The sequence below is a fragment of the Littorina saxatilis genome, linkage group LG1 (assembly GCF_037325665.1).
Source record: "Littorina saxatilis isolate snail1 linkage group LG1, US_GU_Lsax_2.0, whole genome shotgun sequence".
In the NCBI taxonomy this organism is placed as follows: domain Eukaryota; kingdom Metazoa; phylum Mollusca; class Gastropoda; order Littorinimorpha; family Littorinidae; genus Littorina; species Littorina saxatilis.
Genome location: NC_090245.1, coordinates 46,804,390 through 46,827,917, shown reverse-complemented (window position 1 = coordinate 46,827,917; position 23,528 = coordinate 46,804,390). Strand labels below are relative to the sequence as shown.

At 42.1% G+C, this 23,528-nt stretch overlaps 1 protein-coding gene across 4 annotated transcripts in view; it reads left to right on the top strand.

Annotated features, from left to right (window-relative positions):
- Window positions 1–4,721: 4,721 nt before the first annotated feature.
- LOC138971510 (protein-glutamine gamma-glutamyltransferase K-like) overlaps window positions 4,722–23,528 on the top strand; it is a 39,324-nt gene continuing 20,517 nt past the window's right edge. Inside the window, exons 1-2 of one of the 4 annotated variants that reach the window (XM_070344270.1) lie at window positions 4,722–5,136; window positions 8,909–9,071. In XM_070344270.1, the coding sequence (XP_070200371.1) occupies window positions 8,971–9,071 (101 nt within the window). In that variant the 5' untranslated portion in view covers window positions 4,722–5,136; window positions 8,909–8,970. The other 3 variants (XM_070344257.1, XM_070344277.1, XM_070344266.1) reach the window with 3 other exon arrangements.

Here is a 23,528-nt window from a genome sequence, read left to right as displayed (position 1 = left end):
GTCGACAAAAAGAGTTTATTTTAGTTTACTTTTAGTTTAGTTTGTGTGTGTGTCACTGTGTGTGTGTGTGTGTGTGTGTGTGTGTGTGTGTGTGTGTGTGTGTGTATGGGGGGGGGTGGCCGTGAAGCCCATAAATTGTCCCATCAATCTTTTTCAACATGAATTTTTATTTGTGTCGTGTCAGTTTAGAGGAACGATAAATTGTTTAAACTGAAGGTGATGCGATGGTATTCAGGACTGGACAAGGATGGAGAGGGAGGGGGAAGGAATGGAGATAGCGGATGTGGGCGGGACCTAGAAGTAAGGAGGGAGGGTGAGGGTGTTGTAGTGGAGGTTTTGGCGCCAAACGTTCTGGCAAGTGAGTGCCAGACACAGACAGAGGATACACGCTCTTGCATTAGAGGGCTCGGCAAAGCAGCAGCAGCAGCAGCAGCAGCAGCAGCTGCATTGAAGTGCGCGCGTCAGCAAGTGAACATTATATGTGGGGGGGGGGGGGGGGGGCGTCAAGGAATGCATGACTTATTCAAGATATATAATTTACATTCTATTCATTCGTCAAATTCGAATTTAATTCTTAAAATTGTAATATCTTTGTCTCTAGCCGATTTTTGAAGGAGTTAATATTTTGTGTTTTTTTAACAGACGGTGGAAGGGAATATCAAAGAGGTGCATGCAGTTCTGTAAATAAAAATAGTTTTCCTCAAGTTGGTTTTGCTATGCTCACGGTAAAAAAAAAAATTAAAAAATCGTTTTTATTATTCTGGTGTCATATCCAGTAAAACTTTTATTAACAATTTTAAACATTTGAGTCACCTCTAAGACTTCTAACTTTCAAGGTTGGCAAATCCAAATTCAAAGTCTCTCTATAGCCTACATGACAGGTCTTTTAAATCCTTTAAATAGAGTCAGTGTCAGTTGCTCTCGGCGTATGTACCCTCTCCGGGGCAACTGCCGGACTGCGGCGTTTCAAAAACAGGGACCATATCAAATGTCCGTAATCTAAATGTGGTCTAATAAATGATTTATACAACTTGCAGAAAAGAATCAGTCTTTGTCCAAATAATTAAAATTCCTTCTGATTATACCAATCCATAAGGGTCCCAGTTCGGTGGTCGTGCACAGTAGCTCTTCGAGTTTGTTTAACCCAGGCCTGTAAACATCACACCAACAACACCCCTCTATCGGTTTGCCCACGCGCCCGCTGACAGGCCATTAGGAGCGGCGCCTTGTGCGCGGCCTGCACATGGCTGGTCAGTGTTTATGCTAGCAGTCCAGCGCTTCCCCCTGCTGGTCGGTTCTAATGTTCTGTACTTTATGAACAAACCCCTATTTTTCTTGGCAAAGTTGCACTGCTACGAGAAATGCCCATCATGTCATGATGACCCACTTGCTCTTTACATTTTAACTATGTCGGGCTTTTTAAGTTATTGAAGTCAATTGAACAGAAACGCTTACCCTTTGGATTATAACACGAACCTTTATCAGCAAATAATATAAATACTGATAATAATAATGATAATAAAAATGATAATTATTATCATCATTGTCATTCTTATTATCACTGTCATCAACATTACCATTGTACACATTTTTTTTCGGTTTGTTGAAAAAGATTTGCTCAGGCCAGGGCCGTATGTAATAATTACACGCTCTGCTCAGGCCCCTTCAGTACCGTGCCGAAGAAAAAACCACAGGCACAGGGCTGCTTCATTTTACTTAAACGTCCGTTTTTATTTTCAGTTCCTGTTCACGCATCCATCGCCCCCTATGGTTTTAACGTAGACAGCCAGTTTAAAAGCATAACGTATAAATATATACCCATATACAGATATCGTAAAAAGAAAAAGAAAAATCCGTTGATAGCCTCTGAGCAACGAACGCGGTTGTTCCTAAGGCCAGTAACACCAATTTCACGCGACGTGTGCCTTTTCTTAACAGGAATACGGCATAGCCTCAATACCAAAACATGCAACAAAGAATAAAGCACACCACAGACAAAACACTGCAAAACACAACTATAGTTAACAGTTTATTACATACAATGACTTTAATTTGAAAAATGGGAAGGAAAATAATACTTGATGCGTAAACAGACACGAACTCTCCGACAAATTTGTTTTTGGGGATAACCGGAACTTCCGGGCTGTTGCTATGTGATAGAAGCAAGATGTCCGAAGCCGGTGTATTTCGTCTGCTATTTCTAAGATGTTCAAGAATAAAACTATTTCGCATCAAACGTAGGAAAAAGTCTGCTCTGCTGTGCTTGTTAGCTCGCCGCCGCGGGATCCGTTTGACAGATAAACAGCAAGATAGCGAGGCCATCTGATATTCGTCTCGCGCTAAACGCCCCTCCTCAGCCACTAGGCTGTGTGTATACACACGGACACGGAATCACCTAAACAGAAACCGAAAACTACTGTGCACGACCACCGAAATAGGACCCTTATGCATTTGAACTGCCTTATTTAATTGCAATCTGCCAGTCAGACCAGTGCCCTTGTCAATCAGGCAGCATGACAACGGAACACCTGCTGCAGACTTGCCCACTACACGATGGCCTCAGGAGCCAGATCTGGGCGGAGGCGACCACGGTGCAAGGGAAGCTCTATGGCAGTCTGAACGACCTACAGCGCACAGCAACATTTGCGCGGAGAACTGGCGTTTCCATCTGAGTGATCGACAAGAAGAAGAAGAAGAAGAAGAAAAGAATTGCAATCTGTATGTGAACGTCAAATTCCAGGTTGTTATCAGTTACGCTGAAGGGAAAGTGTTTTTATCTGGATCTGGATCTGGATCTGGATCTTTTACGTTGCAGGAACCACTGTTGGTTATCGTTTGCGTTTCAAGTTTACCAGCATAGTGTGTCCGACTCTCTGTATTTAAAGACTGATATAGTCAGTGAGATGAACAACTTATATCATATTTAAAAACCATGTCCAACATATAGGCATTTAGACCTGACGGACAAAAAGCCCCCAGCACGGTTTCAGGGATGAACAATGTTGTTGTTGTTGTTTTCCTCCTTGCTTACTTTTCCTTCTGTCTGTTTGTACATGTTATTTTATGCTGTGAATCTACTGTTTTGTCTCAGTACACTGACACACCAAATACAAACCGTCTTAAAACCAGTCTACTTTATACAAGGTCACGTAAGCAGTGTAAGTACACCGGTACATTCTTGGACTTGCGGGCAATGAGAAAAATCTCATGCAGTGGCGGTATGGTAGAGGTGGTCATAAAGGCTACCTGGCTTAATTCGGCTCATTAACCTTTCAACTGTAAGTACGGTACATCCGATGCCAGCCTTTCGGCTTCCGGGTCAAAACTGACTTGCGAGTTACATTCTCTCCAAAACTGCGGCTCTAACCACTTGGCCCGTACAGTTTTCCTTGTGTCCTCGCTGAGTGTTCATCAAGGGGATTTTTTTTTAATTCATAGAACTGTGACAAGGAAATGTTCAGAAAAGGCCGTCAGGTGGTGTGTGTGTGTGTGTGTGTGTGTGTGTGTGTGCTGGTGTGTCACGGTGTGTGTGTGTGTATGTGTGTGTGTGCTGGTGTGTCACGGTGTGTGTGTGTGTGTGTGTGTGTCATAGTGTGTGTGTGTGTGTCAGTGTGTGTGTGTGTGTCATTGTGTGTGTCATTGTGTGTGTGTGTGCGTGTGTGTCAGTGTGTGTGTGTGTGTGTGTGTGCCGTGATTGAAAGCATCTGATATTCAATCCGTTTTCAAACAATAATAGGAATAAATGTTCCTGACCACACAAAAATGATACGTAAAATATAACGAATGTGAGATTGATAGTAAACGTGTTTAGTTTTTTTTTTAGTTTTACGTCACTCCGTAAAAACACTGTCAGTCTTAATCTGTGACTGTGAGGTTGGCACGGTACGGTAAGAATCATTACCCCTTGCCAAAGTTTATTATTATTTTCTATTTCATGTCAATTCTTTTAAAATTAAAAGCACTATGCATCTCAAATGTACCCAAATGTTCAAGCTGCCAATGTTTCAGTCAAACAATTACCCACAATCGGATGGCACGGTCTTATAGTTCGTTCCCGGATCGTTTATTCTTTGAAATGAACAGCCTCACGGGCCAATACTGGACATGCTATGGTTTATTATCTCTGTAAAAGGCTTGAGTTATTCCTGCCTATACCAGCTAGATAGTTGTGTAGTTGTGTTTGATGCCATTGATGGGGAATGGACCAGGGAAACACAAGAAGAAACGTAACTCCTTCAACTCAATACAACATATCTTATCACTTGATTGTCGCCCCTCCAGGATTGATTTCCGGCTAAAACTACAGCGGCAGTCAAAAACTGCGGAGAGAGAGAGGGAGAGAGAGAGAGTGTGTGTGGGTTTGTGTGTGTGTGTGTGTGTGTGTGTGTGAGGGTGTGTGTGTGTGTGTGTGTGTGTGTGTGTGCGGCGTGCCGCGTTTGTGTGTGCGGTGTGCGTGCGCCAGTGTGTGTAGTGCGTGTGACCGTCGGTGTGTCAGTGTGACATCAGTATAGTGTGTCTGCAGTACCAGTCACAGTGAGTGTGTGTGTGTGTGTCTGTGTGTGCGCGGTGCGTGCGTGCGTGCGTGCTTCTGCGGCGCGCCGGCGTGGGTGTGCGTGTTCATGCGTGCAGTTTAGACTGAGAGATCGACCAGTTTACTTCATCAGTTTGCTAGTACTGTCATGATCATGGCCGGTTTGGCTTTTACGCCGGTGAAAGTGCATGATGATTGCACTGAGCAGCAAACTGTCAAAAACTGAACATGACAATCACTACATGTCAAAACAATGAGCGCGCAGTTTGTTTTACTTTTACTAAACCCACACGTTGCCCGCTAGTGACAGAAGTTATTTCAGTTTTACGCAATGTCACTGTTAATTGTTTCTTCTGAATAAGTTGAACTGCAAATCAGTGCAACGTGGTTGCAAAGCGAAAGCCTACAGCTGTGCAACTAGGACTGAAAAGCGGTACAGATTTTGTCAGCCTAAAGTTCTTTCGGCAGCGTTGAAGCGTGTGAAACTGGAAGAAGTTGAAAACACACTGGATCCGCGTCTTTGGTCGTCAGTGTCCGTGTCAGCAACAATATTAATGTGACTTGGCCTCACAGGGAAGAGTGGGACTGCCTGAGTCGATGCCAGGGTAAGTGCAATACATGCATGTGTTTTTACGTGTTGCTTTATTCTTAGTCCCCATACAAGAATCAAAAACTTTAAAAGGGTGTCCAATCAAATGATATATTCACTGAGAGAAAAACCCACTGGTCTTTGACGCAAAACTGACGTGAAACACTGTGGAGCATGTAACGTTTGTTATGAATAAGAATTACAATATGAATAATAACGCGCTGAGTTCAATAATTATTTTCTCGATTTGCTCTATAAATCTCTTAGCGGACTGTGATGTCTCAAAAACTTAAATAATAGCAATAGTTGTCAGGGGCGGATTAGGGGGGTGGTTACAGGGGTTCAAAAAAATGTTTGTGAATTAGGCCCTATGTTGTTGTTTCTGTCTGTAAAGCCGGGGAAGAGTTAATTGTTTAATCAGTATCATTTTTGTACAGTTTTAACTGCCACTCCTATGCGACATGTCTTTCTTCAAACCATAGTGTATGATGTCGGGAGCAGATATCATGGAAGATAAATTGCCATTGTTTAATACTAACTTTAAAAGAAATATATAATGAGTGGCCGCTGACACCAGTTGATCATGTTTAAAATCAAGGATAAGCCACAAATTGTTTATAAGATAGCTAGATTTCTTCAGCTTCAGGGGGGCTTGGCCCCCAGACCGTGCCCCCAACGGGGCGTTGCCACGGTACCCCACCTCTACCGACCCCTGGACTCCAGGTTGTAACCCCACCCCCCCCCCCCACCCCCCCTCCTCGGGCTTAACTGCTCCGCCCCTGGTAGTACAGTAGTAATGATAATTAAATGAAGAAGAAGAAGAAAAATCGTCTTGAGCGAATATGTCCCGACGGTCTCTCCTATGCTAAAAGACGACTTAATTGATTCTCAGCACCCGGACATTCACTGATTCAGGTAATTCAGTTGTGGTGTCACGGACAAGCTAACTCAACATCACTTCAGTTTGACTACAACACAAATGCACTGTCCCTACTGATAACTGGCAGGTTGATAAAGTCTCGTCTGCACAGCCAAAGTGAGAGGGTTGAACAAAACGTCTCTGTTGTTCGAATACTTTTATTGGGTCATAACAAACGTGCAAGCTGTCAGTGGTAGGACACACTTCACCTTCATAACAGTATTCATACGGCCGTGTCGATATCCAGCGGCAAATCATCGCTGCGGTGGTCAGATGGCTAAGGCACTCTTATCAGGCGGAAAGCAGACTTCGTGGAAAGTATGAGTAATGTAATGATATGATACCCCATTCTTTTGTGTACATTTTAACGCCGTGTCTTATCTCCCGTATAACACATACTATATATATGCGGAGGCGACCACGGTGCAAGGGAAGCTCTATGGCAGTCTGGACGACCTACAGCGCACGGCAACATTTGCGCGGAGAACCGGCGTTTCCATCTGAGTGATCGACAAGAAGAAGAAGAAGATCTCCCGTATATGTATTTTTAGTTGGAAAAATTGTAACGGTCCTCACTGAACAAACAAGCAGGAATTGTTACATTTATCAGAACAGTGGAACCCACCTTTTAAAATCCCAAGATTCAGAAAGACTGCCTCCAACAAACTTTAAAGACTCATTTTTCTCAGACTGATTTTTTTTGTCATTAAGCTTACCTCTAAATTTACCTTCATTTTAAGACTCCCTCCTTTTTAAGAACTGTTTTTCTCAGAGTTGTTGAGGTCTTTCTGGTGAGTTCTTAGCGAATGCAGATATCAAGCTCTTCCCTGGGCGTGCTACTGAGTTCTCTTTGGCATTACTGCTTACTCTCACCAGGTCAGTGCTGCTGTGCCAAATGATGTTCAGTTCAACAACTGAGACTTCGCGTGTCACTAAAAATAAAACTGTGCTACAAAATGGAAATGTATCCGCATTGTTTAACGTGAATACTGAAAACAGGCCAAAGCCTGTCATCTGGCAGTAGTGTCAGCAATACTGCGACTGTGACTAACACCAGGGACCTAGGTCTATGCTAACACAAAATGGCAAATGCAAACCGGCCTCGCTGCGAAGGGCGAATCGGGAGGTGTAAAAGGTCGATTAGAGAAAAGGCGAAATGATACACGGCGATTCCAGAAAAGGCGACATGGAAAACGGCTAATCGGGAAAAGGCGAAATGATAAACGGCGAATCATGAAAAAGTGAAATAGAAAACTGTGAAGCGGGACCCTCCTCAGTTCTCGAGGGACGTCATCTAACCTCTGGTGGCAGACAACCGCACAGAAAACTGAAGTACCAACATGGAGCGCAGGTAAGCTGGTTCATTCAGGCTTCACGGTTCGCTGGCACCGTAGCATGCAGCAAGAGAAGGACTGCAGCACTGCGAACCACCACCCCCACTCTCACTATACTCCACTCATAAACGAACAGTCAAGGTCGCGGAGGTAGCGTGGGTTTGGAAGATTCTCAACAATTATTGTCGCCGGCTGAATGCAACGCTGTTCATAAGTGGCGTGGTTAGCTGTACAAGTGTGCTGAGCTTTGAAAGTCAGTGTTTGATCAACGATAACTTCTTCACTTTTGGTTTGGACGGTGCATCGGTGTGTGTTCGTTATCAGTATCAGCTCAGGGAACGATCAGCTTACTGAATATTGTGTACCGTGCTGTTGGCGTCTGTCTGCGGTAAGGTTCCACATAGCCGGTGTGACGTTTTCATCTTTCGCCGTGTTGATATTTCGCTTCTCGGCCTCGTTGATCTAGTAGGCCTATAAACTCTACATTGAACAAAAAAAACACCCTTCGATAGTACTGATGAGCGACCTTGTGTACCTTACATTCATGGGGCCAAATTTGTCCAACCAATTTGTTTTATTTAACTTAGAAATTTGATTCATCCTAAAATGTTTTCCTTCTTACTCAATGACAATGGACGTAACCACTCAGTACACGTTTTCGAAGAATTCGATTTTGGGGGTGAAATCTATTACATTTTATCCCCAATTTTCTTCACATGCAAGAAACTGACATGCTTTTCGTCCATAAATAATTTCACTTCTTTGAGTATATATCAGTGTCGAGGGGGAAATATGTACACAGGCGAAAGACGAAATCGTGACAGCCGGCTTGTTTTTACGCGTTGTTTTTATGTGCCGATGTAGGTTGAGGTTTTTTGTTTGGGTGGTGTGTCGCAAACCAAAAATCGTAAAGGGTTGGGTTTTTTGTGTTATCCTTCAGGACTGTCAGTTTCAGTGAATGTTATCGTATTGCATTAGCGTGGATCTTCCGTGTTCTTTTGACTTTTGTACTGTTCAGTTGTGTAAAAGTGTAAACAATCAGCATTCCCGAATATTCAGCCTAGTACGGTGTCTGTGTTAACTTCAGTTTAGACTCGTTGTCATTAATTACAACACGACTGACAAAACCTGACGGCCAAGCTTATTTTATGTTGTGATCAAGTTCCGTGTTCGCATCTAATCTGCATTTTACAGTGATACTGCCGCGTTAGCGGATGAATCAGTTGGACGAATTCGTAGATCAGAATCCCGCAGTGCGTTTTTCTGGTGCAAGGGTATGGTAATCCGTTTGTAAAGAAATTACGTTTTTTCGTGTTGATCTAAATAATGAATTATTTAGCTAATAATGAATTATTTAGATAAATAATTCATTATTTAGATCAACACGAAAAAACGTAATTTCTTTACAAACGGATTGCCATACAAGGGTGCGTGTATTATTGTTCAAGTTTTGTCAGTTTTTTTACGGACCTTTTGCCTCTATTCGTTTTCTTGGAAATAATCCATTTGTCTCCACTCCCTCTACTCCTTTACAGGGGCCGCGGGAAGTGTCTGTTGTCGTTGAAGTTGTGAGCGTAGTTGTGCACGCGAGGTCATCATGACACGGCGTAGGCGGGGACGATCGTCAACTGCATCAGCTGCAACCGACAACGACAGGTCGCCCAAAGCACGTACTCGTCATCGCTACAACACCAGATCGTGAGTATCTATTTAGATATATTTTCTCACGTTTTGGTCTTATCAGGTTCATCACTGGCCGCCGGTGTAACGATATCAGGTTTATCCTACATACGTGAGAGAGACCACTTAGTGACTTATTTAGTTATTAGATCACAACATCGATCGTTCAAACCACACGTGTGTAATGATATCATGTAAATGAGGTCATGTCAACCAAGTTTGGCAGGGACCTGTTTTTCCACTGCTTATCATGCCAAAGTCACCGAGACAAACGTCATTACGGAGAAAAAAATTGCGCTCGCAATAAAATACATTGTAAGTACAGTATGTAGGATAAACAGATTACTAAATGGCTTGCTATGTCGTACCAGATTTACACTCGTTGCTTTTTCAAATAGTGAACAGCTCGCTTTCGCTCGCTCGCAGTTCAATATTTAAACATGTCGCGTAAGGCGACATTACTACATTTAGTCAAGCTGTGGAACTCAGAATGAAATTGAACGTAGTCCGCCGCTAGTGCAAAAGGCAGTGAAAGTGACGAGCCTGTTTGGCGCGGTAGCGGTTGCGCTGTGCTTCATAGCACGCTTTACTGTACCTCTCTTCGTTTTAACTTTCTGAGCGTGTTTTTAATCCAAACATATCATATCTATATGTTTTTGGAATCAGGAACCGACAAGGAATAAGATGAAAGTGTTTTTAAATTGATTTCGAAAATTTAATTTTGATCATAATTTTTTTTTTAATTTTCAGAGCTTGTTTTTAATCCGAATATAACATATTTATATGTTTTTGGAATCAGAAATTGATGAAGAATAAGATGAACGTAAATTTGGATCGTTTTATTAAAAAAAATTTTTTTTTACAATTTTCAGATTTTTAATGACCAAAGTCATTAATTAATTTTTAAGCCACCAAGCTGAAATGCAATACCAAACCCCGGCCTTCGTCGAAGATTGCTTGGCCAAAATTTCAATCAATTTGATTGAAAAATGAGGGTGTAACAGTGCTGCCTCAACTTTTACAAAAAGCCGGATATGACGTCATCAAAGACATTTATCGAAAAAATGAAAAAACATCCGGGGATATCATACCCAGGAACTCTCATCTCAAATTTCATAAAGATCGGTCCAGTAGTTTACTCTGAATCGCTCCACACACACACACACACACACACACACACACACACACACACACGTACACACACACAAGCACGCACATACACACATACACACAAACACACAATATACACCATGACCCTCGTCTCGATTCCCCCTCTATGTTAAAACATTCAGTCAAAACTTGACTAAATGTAAAAAGACAACTCGTGTAAATCTGGTACGACACAGCAAGCCATGTAGTATGCCTGATTTATATGTAGCTAGCCACGCAGATCCGCCTGGGCTTTCAGTGGGCATGGGACGTGAGTATCCTTCTGCCTGGACACTGACTGACAGAATAAAATGGAAAGTTCGGCCGGTTGCTTTCTGTGCAAAACTGGATTTTTTTTCTGAATTAAATTTGTTACGGACACCTGTTTCAGTCCGCAAAATGATGCTTTGCGTGGATCAAAGTGCCGGATACCTTTGGCGCAAGTAAAACTAAAGTCGGGACAGGCGGGTGGCCGCCCGCGACCGCGATGGTTTCTTATCAGGTTCTTAGTCTTCTGCGTTCATGGACTGAAACTCCCACGTAGCCTACACTCGTGGATTTAGCAAGAGTGGGTTGTTACGTGTATAAAGCTCCCCCATCCCCCAACCCCCAACCTCCCCCCCCCCCCTCGCTATTTACTGATTTAGGCAGCCAAACACCGACATCTGGTGTACAGCCGAGTATGTCAAGGTGGGATGGCCAGAGAAAGGACAGATTCTTCTCACGCTTGTTTTGTTTCACCGCAGTCCGGTGGTGCAACGTTCACATCGATCATGTTCTGCTGCACATAAACTTATAAATCAGTCAACGGTACGGAGTAATTCCGGCTGCCGGGAAACGTGTCTTGCATGGACAAAAATGCAGCAGTACGTGTCTGATGACTACCGTTACATTGATTTGATAATGTTGAATCTCCCTGCTGGTTGTTGTTTTAAATGGCGGGCCGGTAAACACAGTCATACACGTAAAAGATTGTGGGAGTTTCAGCTAACGAACACAGAAGAAAAAGACTGAAGATTGTTGTGTTAGCTTTATAACCTCATTGGCCTTGAAGCACAATCAACAACATTCAATCAAATCCAAAAAAAATTGACAATTTTCATTGCTTATCGGAAGAGTGTAATTTGCTAGCTAAGTTGCAGTACGCAAATTTGTGGTTCGTACTTCATAAGAACTGAAGCAAACATGAGTTAGTTTTTGTGTTTAAACTCAGTCACATACTTGTGTTTCAGGTTGCTCAGTTGGTCTATTCGAAGTTATTTTTGTAGTTCGCGTGCACATCCTGTTCTTTTGTCATTTTATTTAGTCAAGTTTTGACTAAATATTTTAACATCGAGGGGGAATCGAAACGAGGGTCGTGGTGTATGTGCGTGTGTGCGTGTGTGTGTGTGTCTGTGTGTGTGTCTGTGTGTGTGTGTGTGTGTGTAGAGCGATTCAGACTAAACTACTGGACCGATCTTTATGAAATTTGACATGAGAGTTCCTGGGTATGAAATCTCGGAACGTTTTTTTCATTTTTTTGATAAATGTCTTTGATGACGTCATATCCGGCTTTTCGTGAAAGTTGAGGCGGCACTGTCACGCCCTCATTTTTCAACCAAATTGGTTGAAATTTTGGTCAAGTAATCTTCGACGAAGCCCGGGGTTCGGTATTGCATTTCAGCTTGGTGGCTTAAAAATTAATTAATGACTTTGGTCATTAAAAATCTGAAAATTGTAAAAAAAAATAAAAATTTATAAAACGATCCAAATTTACGTTTATCTTATTCTCCATCATTTGCTGATTCCAAAAACATATAAATATGTTATATTCGGATTAAAAACAAGCTCTGAAAATTAAATATATAAAAATTATTATCAAAATATTTTTTTCGAAATCGTTTTAAAAACACTTTCATCTTATTCCTTGTCGGTTCCTGATTCCAAAAACATATAGATATGATATGTTTGGATTAAAAACACGCTCAGAAAGTTAAAACGAAGAGAGGTACAGAAAAGCGTGCTATGCAGCATAGCGTAACCACTACCCCGCTCTTCTTGTCAATTTCACTGCCTATGCCGTGAGCGGTGGACCACGAGTATACGGTCTTGCTGCGTTGCATTGCGTTCAGTTTCATTCTGTGAGTTCGACAGCTACTTGACTAAATATTGTATTTTCGCCTTACGCGACTTGTTATATTTAGTCAAGTTTTGACTAAATATTTTAACATCGAGGGGGAATCGAAACGAGGGTCGTGGTGTATGTGCGTGTGTCTGTCTGTCTGTCTGTGTGTGTGTGTAGAGCGATTCAGACTAAACTACTGGACCGATCTTTATGAAATTTGACATGAGAGTTCCTGGGTATGAAATCCCCGAAGGTTTTTTTCATTTTTTTGATAAATGTCTTTGATGACGTCATATCCGGCTTTTCGTGAAAGTTGAGGCGGCACTGTCACGCCCTCATTTTTCAACCAAATTGGTTGAAAGTTTGGTCAAGTAATCTTCGACGAAGCCCGGACTTCGGTATTGCGTTTCAGCTTGGTGGCTTAAAAATTAATTAATGACTTTGGTCATTAAAAATCTGAAAATTGTAAAAAAAAATAAAAATTTATAAAACGATCCAAATTTACGTTTATCTTATTCTCCATCATTTGCTGATTCCAAAAACATATAAATATGTTATATTCGGATTACAAACAAGCTCTGAAAATTAAATATATAAAAATTATTATCAATTTTTTTTTTTCGAAATCAATTTAAAAACACTTTCATCTTATTCCTTATTGGTTCCTGATTCCAAAAATATATAGATATGATATGTTTGGATTAAAAACACGCTCAGAAAGTTAAAACGAAGAGAGGTACAGAAAAGCGTGCTATCCTTCTCAGCGCAACGAATACCCCGCTCTTCTTGTCAATTCCACGGACACTGCCTTTGCCACGGGCGGTGGAGTGACGATGCTACGAGTATACGGTCTTGCTGCGTTGCGTTGCGTTCAGTTTCATTCTGTGAGTTCGACAGCTACTTGACTAAATATTGTATTTTCGCCTTACGCGACTTGTTTTATTTGTGCTGAGCAGTGGTGTGACTGAAACTGTATACCGTGCTTTCAGTTTCAAGTTCCTCGATCATCTCCTACAAAGCCCAAGCCATCTATTCCCTTTTACAAAGGTTTTAGTGAAACTATCTTTCCGGCCGGCAGATTGGCAGACTGTGACATCCTCGTGTGTGCCGTGTGTGGGTGTGTGTATGTTTTGTTCAGTTGTTCGTGTGTTATTGTTTGTTACTGTTATCCTTGGCGGATTATGACATTATTCAGTTATTCTGCAGAAAAACAAAAATGCTGGGAAAAAAACCGTTCTTTTCTGCAGCGATTCTGCATGGACTGGGTGGCCGAGTGGTAACGCACTTGCGCTCGGAAGCGAGAGGTTGCGTGTTCGACCCTGGGTCAGGCCGCAATTTTCTCCCCCCTTTCCTAACCTAGGTGGTGGGTTCAAGTGCTAGTCTTTCGGATGAGACGAAAAACCGAGGTCCCTTCGTGTACACTACATTGGGGTGTGCACGTTAAAGATCCCACGATTGACAAAAGGGTCTTTCCTGGCAAAATTGTATAGGCATAGATAAAAATGTCCACCAAATACCCGTTTGACTTGGAATAAAGGCCGTGAAAGGTGAATGCTCGCCTAATAGGCTACTGAGCTTTACTGGCCGATGTGAATGCGTTATATATTGTGTGTAAAAAATGTCTGTTTGTCTGTCTGTCTGTAAAAAATTCCATTTCAAACGGCAGAAATTAATATGTAAGCGCCTAGGGCTATATCTAGATTAGGCGCATAAAAATGATCACAATAATAATAATAATAATAATAATGTCATCTTTCGCGAGAGCAACGTTTTTTTCTGCAGTAAAACAGTTTTACTGCAGTAAAATTGAAATCAAGAATGCTGCAGTAAAACGGAGATGTTGTTTTACTGCAGAAAAACTGTTTACACTTTTTCTTCAGCATTTTGGCATTATTCAGTTATTCTGCAGAAAAACAGAAATGCTGGAGAAAAACTGTCTTTTCTGCAGCATTTCTGCATAATGTCATCTTTCGCCGAAGCAACGGGTTTTTCTGGAGCAAAACATTTTACTGCAGTAAAATTGAAATAAAGAATTCTGTAGTAAAACGGTGCTGTTGTTTTACTGCAGAAAACCTGTTTACACTTTTTCTGCAGCATTTTGTACTGGCTCTTGGCGGATTATGACATTATTCAGTTATTCTGGAGAAAAACCGAAATGCTGGAGAAAAACTGTCTTTTCTGCAGCATTTCTGCATAATGTCATCTTTCGCGAAACGGTGATGTTGTTTTACTGCAGAATAGTCTGTCACAGTTTTTCTGGAGAAAAACGAACGACCTTGTAAAGTAGCGTTTGTATTCGTCGCCCCCTGGGATAGTATAATAGTTTGTAACTATTGGTAATTCTGGATGAGTCCATCTCTCGACAGAGGGGGGCTCGCGTGCTCCAACATTATAATGAGCCAGTACAAAATTCTGCAGAAAAAGTGTAAACAGGTTTTCTGCAGTAAAACAACAGCACCGTTTTACTGCAGCATTCTTGATTTCAATTTTACTGCAGTAAAATGTTTTGCTCCAGAAAAACCCGTTGCTTCGGCGAAAGATGACATTATGCAGAAATGCTGCAGAAAAGACAGTTTTTCTCCAGCATTTCTGTTTTTCTGCAGAATAACTGAATAATGCCAAAATGCTGAAGAAAAAGTGTAAACAGTTTTTCTGCAGTAAAACAACATCACCGTTTTACTGCAGCATTCTTGATTTCAATTTTACTGCAGTAAAACTGTTTTTACTATTTTGTGCATTGTGTATGTTGGATCGAGTAGAAGAAAAATAAAGATTGTATATGCTGTGATAGGCTGTTACACTATCTTTTTCACTTATCTAAATCTGTTCATATCAAAAGCGTGTTCATCCTAAGAAATGTCAAGGATAGGGGACTAACTGAAAACCAGGCCGGGTCGGAACACATCAAGCGTAACTCAATTGACACTGTGCGGCTTTCACGAGCTATTACGATATTTTAATGTAGCTTTTGTCACTTGGATTTGAAAACAGGCGGCTGTGACAGTGAGTAGTGTGAGTTGCCTCGATCTCCCGCACTGACTTTCCCCAGCCTGAGGGTAGAGAGTTGTATCACGTAGGACTGAAGTAGACACATTTGAAGTGGACAAAGGTGGCGGCATTGACCATGATTTGATATGAAGTAGCCAGGACGTGACTCCGGTGACCACTGACTGCGTCATTATTCATCTGTGATACAACCAGCTTGCTGTCCTAACTCTTGACCGCTGCACCGTCATCATCATCATCTCTCTCTCTCTCTCTCTCTCTCTCTCTCTCTCTCTCTCTCTCTCTCTCTCTCTCTCTCTACTGTAAAGAAATTACAAAAGTATTTGTCTCAGTTTTGGCTGTTCCATATCCCTCCCTCTGATTATTATTTCTTTTTGTTCACTCTTTTCTTGTACTTTTCAGTATTTCAAAATGTCTTTTCTTTCAAAAAGTCTTTAGTCACTTGCTCAACTAAATTCTGGGATCATTACATTTTCATATATATTTGTTTGTTTTTAAATTTAGGTGTTTTTGTTTTTGAAGTGGGGAAGCAATAAAGAGGTCGTCGATATCAAAACTGAAATGTCGTCGATATCACTTTTACAATGAGCTCAGTTTTGCCCAATTGACCAATGGAAATCCACGTTACCTATGAAATAGCAATATTGCTCGCTATGAATTGCGTGAATTGAAAGTGTGAAACACGACGGCTTCCATGCATGACCCCCCGAAGCTATACAGCTCAACAGGCCCTTGATATAAAAGTGTGATTGATTGAAAGGATCCTACCTCGCGCGGTGTGTGTGTGTGTGTGTGTGTGTGTGTGTGTGTGTGTGTACTGACACGCACTCATCTGTTACCGATTCTCTGTATACACATCAAATTCCTCTCCTTGTTTTTGTTGCATTTTGTGTTCACAATGAAAGTCCAGAGCTTGTGTTAACATAAACATGGTAGGCCATCGTAGTTCCGTCCATCGCCTCAAGTGGTCATGTTACGGAATCCCTCGTATAGTAGGTCACCGCGAAAGTGTTTGTGTGGCTTTATCATATAACCCCATTCCTGTCCTTAAGAGGCCAAACATATACATGTATGCCTGTAGGACATTAATTAATATATCCAGTCGTCGTTTGTGTGGTAGTTTTGGTTGTATAGTATTGTTGTATTTGTCCGCTCAATTTGTATACATATATTAACTGTCTGATTTGTTACCTTTTTTTGTTAAAGTTATATCTTTGTTTCAAAGCCCTCTGGGCCCAAAACAATAAAATACTTGACTTGACTTGACTTGAGTCAGGAAGGAGGTATTGCGGGTCAGTGCTGTTTGCTTGTGGTCAGTAGAATCTGTACATTGATGCGTATCCCTCACCCCTCCCTCCATCCTTTTTACAACGGCACCAACAATTGACCAAATCCAGTGAGGTCTAAAAATTGAGACTAATTTGACAGACCATGTAAAAAGAAAGTCTGCGTACACAGGGTTTTTAAATGTATACATGTGTGTGTAGGTTGGGGGGGTGGATCTTGAATCGGATCGGGGAGATGGGGGGTCTAATTCTCCGTATATATCAAATTCCTCTCCTTGCCGTATACAGAGTTTTAAAATGTGTGTGGGGGAGGATCTTGAATCGGATCGGAGAGATGGGGGGGGGGGGGGGGGGGTCTAACAAGGCCAGGAACACTGTACTATTGCGTTGGCGTGTGGAGGAGAAAGCCGAGTTGTTGATGCGTGGCCGGTCGGTGCTTCACGCTGTACTGACTAGTTTTAGAACGGAAGGACGCGGTTCGTTGATGTAACAGGGGTTTACCCGCCGCGTGAGTTTGATAGAATGCAACGATTGTTGCTCGAGTGACGTAAGGAGTTTCATAGATCTATACTGAACCCGTGTATAGGCCTATTAGCGTATAGCCGTGGCGGTTCGCTCGGGATGGGGTACGCCAGTGTATCATTGGTGGTGTTTGGGAGGAGAGAGGGGGTGAGGGGGGAGGGGGAGTGGGGGGAGAGGGGTACCCTTACCCTAAGCGGGCCGGGAAGATCAAGAAAGATAGAAATTAAGGTGTATTCCGCTTTGTTTGCCCTCTGGTTACAGTGTGACTGATTGTCACAGTTTGTGATGTAAACTATATTGTTAATGTTATCTTGTTTGTGGTTTGTAACTGCCTCAATCTGTCGTACAGCACAGCCTGTTTACTAGGGTCAGCTCAGTTTCCCCAGGTCATTCGAGCCCCACTCCACTGCTATGCATGCATTATGCATTATGCATCATCTACAGCCCTGGCTGGCCCATAAAGCATAAATCAGACACGGGTCATGGCATCCGGCAGTCACGGTCACACGGCGGACACTAGCTCTGCAATGCTTCCAATGGGGCGTATTCACTTTATATTGCTCTTGCGGGAACATTTCACCACTGAAGAAGAAATTACAGTCTGTTCAGGCTACCATTCCAGAAAACATGCGGACAGCTGCATGATACTGAACTTCCAACACGAATTATATAGCTCTGGCGGGACATTTCACCATCGAAGGAGAATCACAGTCTGTTCAGGCTACCGTACCACACAACATGCAGAAAGCTGCATGGTAACTTCCAACACGAATTTGATAGCTCTGGCGGGTAATTTCACCAACGAAGGAGAAATCACAGTCTGTGCAGACAACCGTACCTGTACAATGGAATCCCCCCCCCCCCCCCCCCTGTTTTTAAGAGTCCTGATTTAAGACTCTTTCCCTTCTAAGACCTTGTTTTCGCAGATTTTCTGTTTATGATCTCAGTAAATTTACCCCCATAATGTATGTGTATAAAGACTTGGGGGGGGGGGGGGGGGTCACTGTACTGTGAATTCTGGTAGCCAATAGCAGGCCGACCTGTCAAACGACAATTCCAGCATACAATTCGCATGCAGCATTATCCTTTCATCGCACAATCCATAAAAACTTATAAGGTCATGGTAATTTGCTGGAGAACCACTTTAGTGGTGGACCGTCCGACATCGAGTGGAGTCATCAGAAACATCATGATTGTGAAAACACCACGAGTAACCATGTCACATTGTGTGTGTGTGTGTATGTGTGTGTGTGTGTGTGTGTGTGTTGTGTGTGTGTGTTGTGTGTGTACGTGTGTGTGTTCATGCGTGTGTGTGTGCATGTGTGTATTAGTGTGTGCGCGCTGTGTACTGACATGCACACAAAAACGTCGGTGAATTTGAGTGCTCTCTGGGCGCATGCTCACTCTCCTCTCGCTCTCTCTAACTCCCTCTCTCATACACACACTCTTACCAAAGAGGGTACCGGTACCCCCTTTGCTACCCCCCGCGGGTTTGGGGGAGTCCCATATTGGTTGGGACTAGAAAGAATTTACCCGATGCTAACCAGCATGTCGTAAGAGGCGACTAACGGTTCTGCTTCTTCTCTTCTTTTGTCTTATTTCTGCCTTACCAGTCCTTTCACCTATATTTCCTTCCAAGAAAACTCTCCCTACTATTCCCTGCAGTTTTCCAATTCTTTTCTTGTTGTCTTATTTCTACCTGACTGGATCCATCACCTTTATTTCACTTACCAAAAGTCTTCTTTTCCACATCCTTATTTCTCTGCACCCCGCATGTCGTATGAGGCGACTAACGGATTCTGTTTCTCCTTTAACCCTTGTTAAGTGGTTCTTGTATAGAACTATAGTCAATGTTTGTAAAGATTTTAGTCAAGCAGTATGTAAGAAATGTTTAGTCCTTTGTACTGGAAACTTGCATTCTCCCAGTAAGGTCATATATTGTAGGCCTACTACGTTGCAAGCCCCTGGAGCAATTTTTTTATTTGTGCTTTTGTGAACAAGAAACACTTAACAAGTGGCTCTATCCCATCTCCCCCCTTTCCCCTATCCCATCTCCCCCCTTTCCCTCGTCGCGATATAACCTTCGTGGTTGAAAACGACGTTAAACACCAAATAAAGAAAAAGACCCCCTTTGCTCTCACTCTCTCTTTCCCTCTATTTTCGACAGAAAGTCACGGTGTGACAGAGCTGTCAGACTGTTAACAGATTAATGGGCTGTTGAAGACTAGTTCCTGCAGAGTTCAAGGCCGCAGTTATTATGGGGGCGAGGACGCCCCCATTCTATACGGATAGTTTCGAGGTTGACCATGGGCAGCGCCATTTTGTTGTGAAATACGTCATCAGTTTGTGTACACAGGAAGTTGTGACATCCGTCACCCTATGGGAGGGGTGACGTCAAAATTGTTCATCTGTAGAAAGTTGTGAAATCCGTCACCCTATGGGAGGGGTGACGTCAAAATTGGTCATCACAGAGTTTGTGTAACACAGGAAGTTGTGAAATACGTCACCCTATGGGAGGGGTGACGTCAAAATTGTTCAACAAAAACATGATATGTCGCATTGTGCAGGGTCAACTGCAACAAACTCAAACCGAGCCATTCATACCTAGCTGTATTTGAGTGACTTATATACCCGACATTTTTATTTCTTATTTTTAGCACAGGTGTAGGAAAAATCATGAACCAAAATGTTATTTATTTTCTAATTTAACATTTTTTTTACAAATATGACCATGGTCTTTTAAACATACAGTGACATTAAACATTGTTATGTTAAAAAAAAGAAAAAAGAAAAAAAGCTTTTGTGCACAAATCAGAAAATACATTGTACATTTTACCTACAGGCCAAACCGTGAGTGTCTGTGGCAAAGCCCGACCCAGGAAATTGCACTGATTTTATATTTAGATCAGAGAGAAATTGTCAAGAACAGGCGCTTGCATTTGGATGTGTCCAATGATAGTAGGTTTGGTTGTGATCAATCAGAATAATGTAGGAATAAAAATGTATGACAGTTTAGTATGATGACATGTAATTCACATATGCTGAAATATGATATTATACATCATGTAATATTATTATGGCTGTTGCCATGACCATGAAACCCAACAAAGGTTTAATGTAATGTAATTCAAAATACCAAAACCGAGCACCTATTAATCTCGTCTTTGCGCGTGAAGATTGAGGCCGTCTGCCAGTAGCGGTTAGGTCATACAGTGGAACCCCTCTCTAGCGACCTTTAAAATGTTGACAAAAATCGGTCCTTGTGGAGGAGGGTCCTTACAGAGGGAGGGGGCGGAGTCAGGGGGCCACAAAGAAAGTCAGATTAAAAAAAAAAAAGAAAACAGAGAAGTTTGAGTTGCTGACGACCGTTCTCTCTGAAAGCAAACTGCTTCGATTTCATGTTTGTCCTTGGTGTCCACCAGTTCTGGTGCATGTACTACCCTGGCCAAGTTTCCTCTCAAGACATCAAAGAGACCGCCCCAGTATACTCTACAGCCTCTGGGCGAACCACCTCTCATAGCTAAAACTGGGTCAATGACCCCTGGGAAGAAGGTCAGTGTCTATAAAAATTTTACTCCTAGGCCTGCGGCCAGGGGGGGGGGGGGGGAGTATACCGGTACCATTTGAGAATCAGACCAAATGAGAATTGAACCATTTGAGAACATCCTTTTTTTTCAATCACTACATCGAAGGCCTGCGGCCCGGGGTTCACATGGGTTGGTTTGTTTGTTTGTTTCAAACCCACACCCATATACACACATTTCCCATTTAAACCATTTGTCGGCCCCCTGTCGATATTTATCGACTAAGTTCCTTGTGTGGGGAAGTCACTTGTACTTTGCAGGAAAGTCACGGCGTGCTGCATTTCAACCCGAAGGGGAAAAGGCGAACAGAAAGAGCCGAGATAGTTGTTCACTTGTATAACTATAGGCCTACATGTATAAAAGTGTCGATCAAGCGAGTCGAGAGAAAGAGAAAATGAGATACAGACTGAGAGATAGAATCATGTAAGCTTACGGTTGAACAGGCTATGCTGATGCAAACTTTTCAGCGGCTGTGAAAAAAGCGGGAATGGGGGAGTGGGGTGCATGACTGGTTGTGGGGGTTGGAGTCATTCAAGTGGTGAAATCGTGTAGTTCCTGTATTACTTGATCGAGTGAGCATACTGTTGCTGTTCAAAACAACTGCAAAACAAGAAACAAACTCCTCGCGCATCTGCTGCCAGTGCGTGACGGTACTCGCTGCGCGCGCCGCGCCCACTCTGGGTGTGTGTGTGACGGAGAGAGACGTACGGAGACAGTTTTACCGTTGTATATGACGGCTTACTAGTGCCAAAACCTCATAATTGTAATTATCAAGGGAAAATTAGTAATTTTCCGTTGATAATTACCGTTTTCACGTGTTGACTACTAATTTTCCCGGGAAAATTACTAACTTTCACCTGTTAATTACTAATTTTTAGTTTTGGCTCACTTCCTGACGGATTGCTAGTGCCAAAACTAAAAATTAGTAATGTTCCCGTGAAAATGAGTAACTAACAGATGAAAACAGTAATTAATTAGTAATTATCACGTGATAATGGGTAACACCAGGTTTTGGCACTACTAAGCCGTCATATGGCTTACTAGTGCCAAAACCTCATAATTGTAATTATCAAGGGAAAATTAGTAATTTTCCCATGATAATTACCATTATCACGTGTTAATTACTGATTTTCCCGGGAAAATTACTATTTTCCCCGGGAAAATTACTAACTTTCACCTGTTAATTACTCATTTTTCGTTTTGGCTCACTTCCTGACGGATTGCTAGTGCCAAAACTAAAAATTAGTCATTTTCCCGTGAAAATTACTAATTATCCCGGGAAAATGAGTAAATAAGAGTGAAAACAGTAACTGACAGCGTTAATTAGTAATTATCACGTGATAATGGGTAACACCAGGTTTTGGCACTAGTAAGCCGTCATACTTGTATGCATGAGCCGTCTTTATAGGGCCGACTCAACAAAGAAAGAGGGCAACTTAGAGCGTTTAGTGGGAGATTCCATGACGTCACGGGAAATGTGGTCAGCAACAGCCAATGCAAACTGCAGTCTAGTAGGTTCGCGGGAAAAGGGCGCATCAGAAACCGTCTGTTACACAATAATGTACTCTGCGGCATCTGGGCGCATTCAAGCATGCATAGGAAGCGGGAGCTCATACCAACACAGGAGATGCCGTGTGTAGTACAAAGTAGAGCGTACGGCGTTATAGTACTATTTTGTGCATTGTGTATGTTGGATCGAGTAGAAGAAAAATAAAGATTGTCTTCTTGATCTTGAATCGCTCTCTACTGAAAAGGTAAACATCGACCAAAAATTAAAAAAGTAAATACAAAAAGAAGATAAAAATACAGTAATTACAAAAAAAACACGAATTATATCAAAATAAAAAATGAAGAAAAAACAAAATAGAAGGAAAAGAAACCAAAGTCAGATAATGTGAGATTAAAAAATAAATAATAAATAAATAAGATTAAATAAATAAAATTTTAAAAATCAAATAATAAAACACTTATAACTATTAGAGACAGCATTAGGTAACAAAAGATGATTTCTAACAAATAAAAAAAAAGACAACAAAATATAAAATTAATATATTAATGATTGAATAAATAAATACATAAATATATATTTCAACAAATTACAAAATTAAAAATGATTTCACCCTAAAGAAAACAAAAACAAAAACCTTTTGGTTGCCGGGCCCAGATGAAGTAAACAAGAAAGTTGTCCAACTCCTTCGCGTTGGTGCGACCTATTATAGCACCAAATGATAAAAGGTTTTCAAAAATCATCTTGCAAGGGGCAACTGGCTGGTTAAGTCTGTTATCTCTGCCAAGCTCAGCATTAAGCCTGGAGGGGGGGGGGGGGGGGGAGCAGCAAACGCTGTGCTCAACGAACGTAAGACCGCTCATGCACCCCGGTTTTCGCGCTTTCGGCGTAAAGTCAACCATCTCAACTTTGAGCACATTTCCGCCCAATGCAACCCACCCCTGGCTTTTTGTTTGCTTCTTCTTCTTCTTCTTGCGTTCGCCGTCACACCAAAGATCTTGTATGCTACGCTAGCGTAGCATACAAGATCTTTGGTCACACCATCAGTTTAGTCTGCGAGACGAATGGCGTCGTGGTTGTCTGCTCCCATAGAGTTTGGTGCGGAGAGGGACTGATGCTGGCCACACTTTGTCTCTGATTGGTTTAAGTTGGGGGCATGTCATTAAGACATTTTCTGGAGTTTCTGGTCTTCCAGACCACAGGGACAGGTTGGTGATGGGGTCAGCTTCAGCTTCCTGAACATGTGGGCGTTGAGGCGACAGTGACCAGTTCGGAGTCGCATGATCACTACTTGCTGCCATCGTTCTAGGAGATGAT